Below are 2,448 nucleotides of genomic sequence, written 5' to 3' on the forward strand. Positions count from 1 at the left end.
ATAGATCAAAGTAGGAGGACTCTGTATAACAAGGCACATGGATGCAATTAGATATATATTTTCTGGGAGATTATCTTTGCAGCAATGTCCCTCAGGACTCTCACATCTGCTCTTGGCACTACCCATGCTGAAACTTCCAGCCCAGGTCTTACTATATAGTAGAAGACATGCAAATAGGGTCTTGTTCTACTCAGTAAAACCAGCCAGCCCTGAGCCTGAAGGTCTGAGAGAGTCGTCAGCCCTGGATTCCAGGTGAACCCTTCAGTGATCAGGCTGAACACAGGCCATTCACCATGGAGCTGGGACTGCACTGGGTTTTCCTTGTTGCTCTTTTAAAAGGTAATTAATGGGGAACAAAAGAATTTGCATGTAAAAATAGACACGAGTGGGAGGAAGAGCGATTGGCCATTTCTGACCAGGATTCTTTATGTTTGCAGGTGTCCAGTGTGAGGTGCAGCTGGTGGAGTCTGGGGGAGGCTTGGTGCAGCCTGGGCGGTCCCTGAAACTCTCCTGTGCAGCCTCTGGATTCACCTTCAGTAGTTACTGGATGCACTGGATCCGACAAGCTCCAGGAAAAGGGCTGGAATGGATTGCACAAATTAATCCAAATGGTGATAGCACATACTACACAGAGTCTGTGAAGGGAAGATTCACCATCTCCAGAGACAACAATAAAAACATGCTAAACCTGCAAATGAACAGCCTGAGAACTGAGGACACCGCTGTGTATTACTGTGCAAGAGACACAGTGCAAGGAGCTCAGTGTGAGCCCAGACACAAACCTCTAAGCAGGGACTCCAGGCCAGCAGGGGGCACTGGGCCCTGGGTCAGCTGCAGGGCAGAGGAAGGAGATGTTTCCTGGTGCCTGGCTCCCTTCCCATCTCATAGTGTTCCCAGGAGCCTCTAGACTTGTGTCTCCACTGACCCAGGATGCCACTGAATGCAAAAGGCTGGGCTTTCCTGCTTTGAAAAGATAGATAAGATACCTTACCATAGGAGTAAAACACAGGGTCACGTTCAGGGCAGAAATGACTCTGCCACAGTCACCACAATCAGGACCTGAGAGAGCTCAGGGTTCTTCAGTGGGTTCTCTCCCAGCACGTTCAGGACAGAGACTCAGAGGGTTTTCCTGATGAGGACAGACTTTGGGATTCATGCTGTGAGAAGTAACAGGGGAGACCAGACTCAGGGATGCATAGAAGCTGACAGGTCCCAGGCCACCCTGCTCTTCCACAGGGACCAGGACCTCAGACTCAGGCCTGATCCACTCCTGTCCTAGCAGCAGATTTCTCTTCTTGCTGGATAATACTAATGTTCACACCTCATGTGTGTTCATGTGTGTTTCATGTGTGTTCAACCAGAAAATGCTGCTTGTGTCCCTGTGGACTAAAGCACACTACCTGACACATCTTCCTGAGGATCAAGTGTGGCTCATCATCTGGAGAAAGTTGATGCGTCTGCTTGGGCTCCATTGTACACAGCCTCCAGGTGCCCTCCTGCAAGGATGGGTTAGGAAATAAAAATGGATGTTATGGACTTGTGAATAAGATTGACAGGACAGAATGTGAAGTGGAGTGAGAGGTGACCTTGCTCTGCACAGACTGCCATGGAGTCACCCAGCGGGAAGATGGGCCACATCTTTGTGCTGTCAAGTCTGTGGAGAGTGGCCAGGTGACTGTGAGCCTTGTCCTTGAGGATGCATCATGGTGAATCACCCTGAAAATGAGTCTGGGTACACGAAGTTCGTTACCCAGGTGACCCTCTGTCCCAGAGCCCCAGGTCCTCTCTTCTCTCACTACTGATGGTTCTCTGCCACCCTCTCCTCCCTTCTCTAAAAGTTAGAATTCCTACTTACTTCCATCCTCATCTCATTAGTAAGTGTTTCCTGCCATGCACACATTTTCATGTTCATCACATTTGACTCAACAGGTCTTCTCCCTCACCCCACCCCAGATCCATCATTGTATTGTCAAGGATTCTCTGGTAAATGAAGCAAATGCTCAACCCATGGAGACTTTTCCATTCTTGATGCCTCTCCTGTCTATTTGAAGAGAAGATTCAGTCCTCATTTCTAGCAGGAAACTCTTTAGGAACGATGTGTGAGGCTCTTCTGTCTTCTGAAGGCCCTGCAGATTGGATGGGTTTTTGACTACATGGTCCAGGATGCTGGCGCTGCACTGAGCATGATGTTGACAGAGGCAAGAGGGGCAGCCATGGCCACTGCTTCATAGAAATGTTTGATTTACTTGGAGGTTTGTAGAGATGCTCTCCTACAAGTTTCTGTAGTTCCAATGCTGGCTTAATTTTTTACCTTAATAAAATAAACTTAAAGTTAAAATATTGTATGTTTAGCATTACAGAACAATGTTTCAGTAAACATATCAACATTGTGAGGCAATTGCCAAAATAAAGCTAATGAATATAAACTAAAGCTAATAAGTTATATAA

General features: G+C 47.3%; 1 gene segment (V, D, J or C); it reads left to right on the forward strand.

The window, feature by feature from the left end:
* The first annotated feature begins 281 nt into the window (after window positions 1-281).
* LOC125345338 lies at window positions 282-2,231 on the forward strand. The segment is given in 3 exon segments: window positions 282-339; window positions 438-826; window positions 2,124-2,231. Coding segments are annotated over 3 exon segments (543 nt in total).
* Window positions 2,232-2,448: the final 217 nt, after the last annotated feature.

The sequence above is a fragment of the Perognathus longimembris genome, unplaced genomic scaffold (assembly GCF_023159225.1).
Source record: "Perognathus longimembris pacificus isolate PPM17 unplaced genomic scaffold, ASM2315922v1 HiC_scaffold_5536, whole genome shotgun sequence".
Classification (NCBI taxonomy): domain Eukaryota; kingdom Metazoa; phylum Chordata; class Mammalia; order Rodentia; family Heteromyidae; genus Perognathus; species Perognathus longimembris.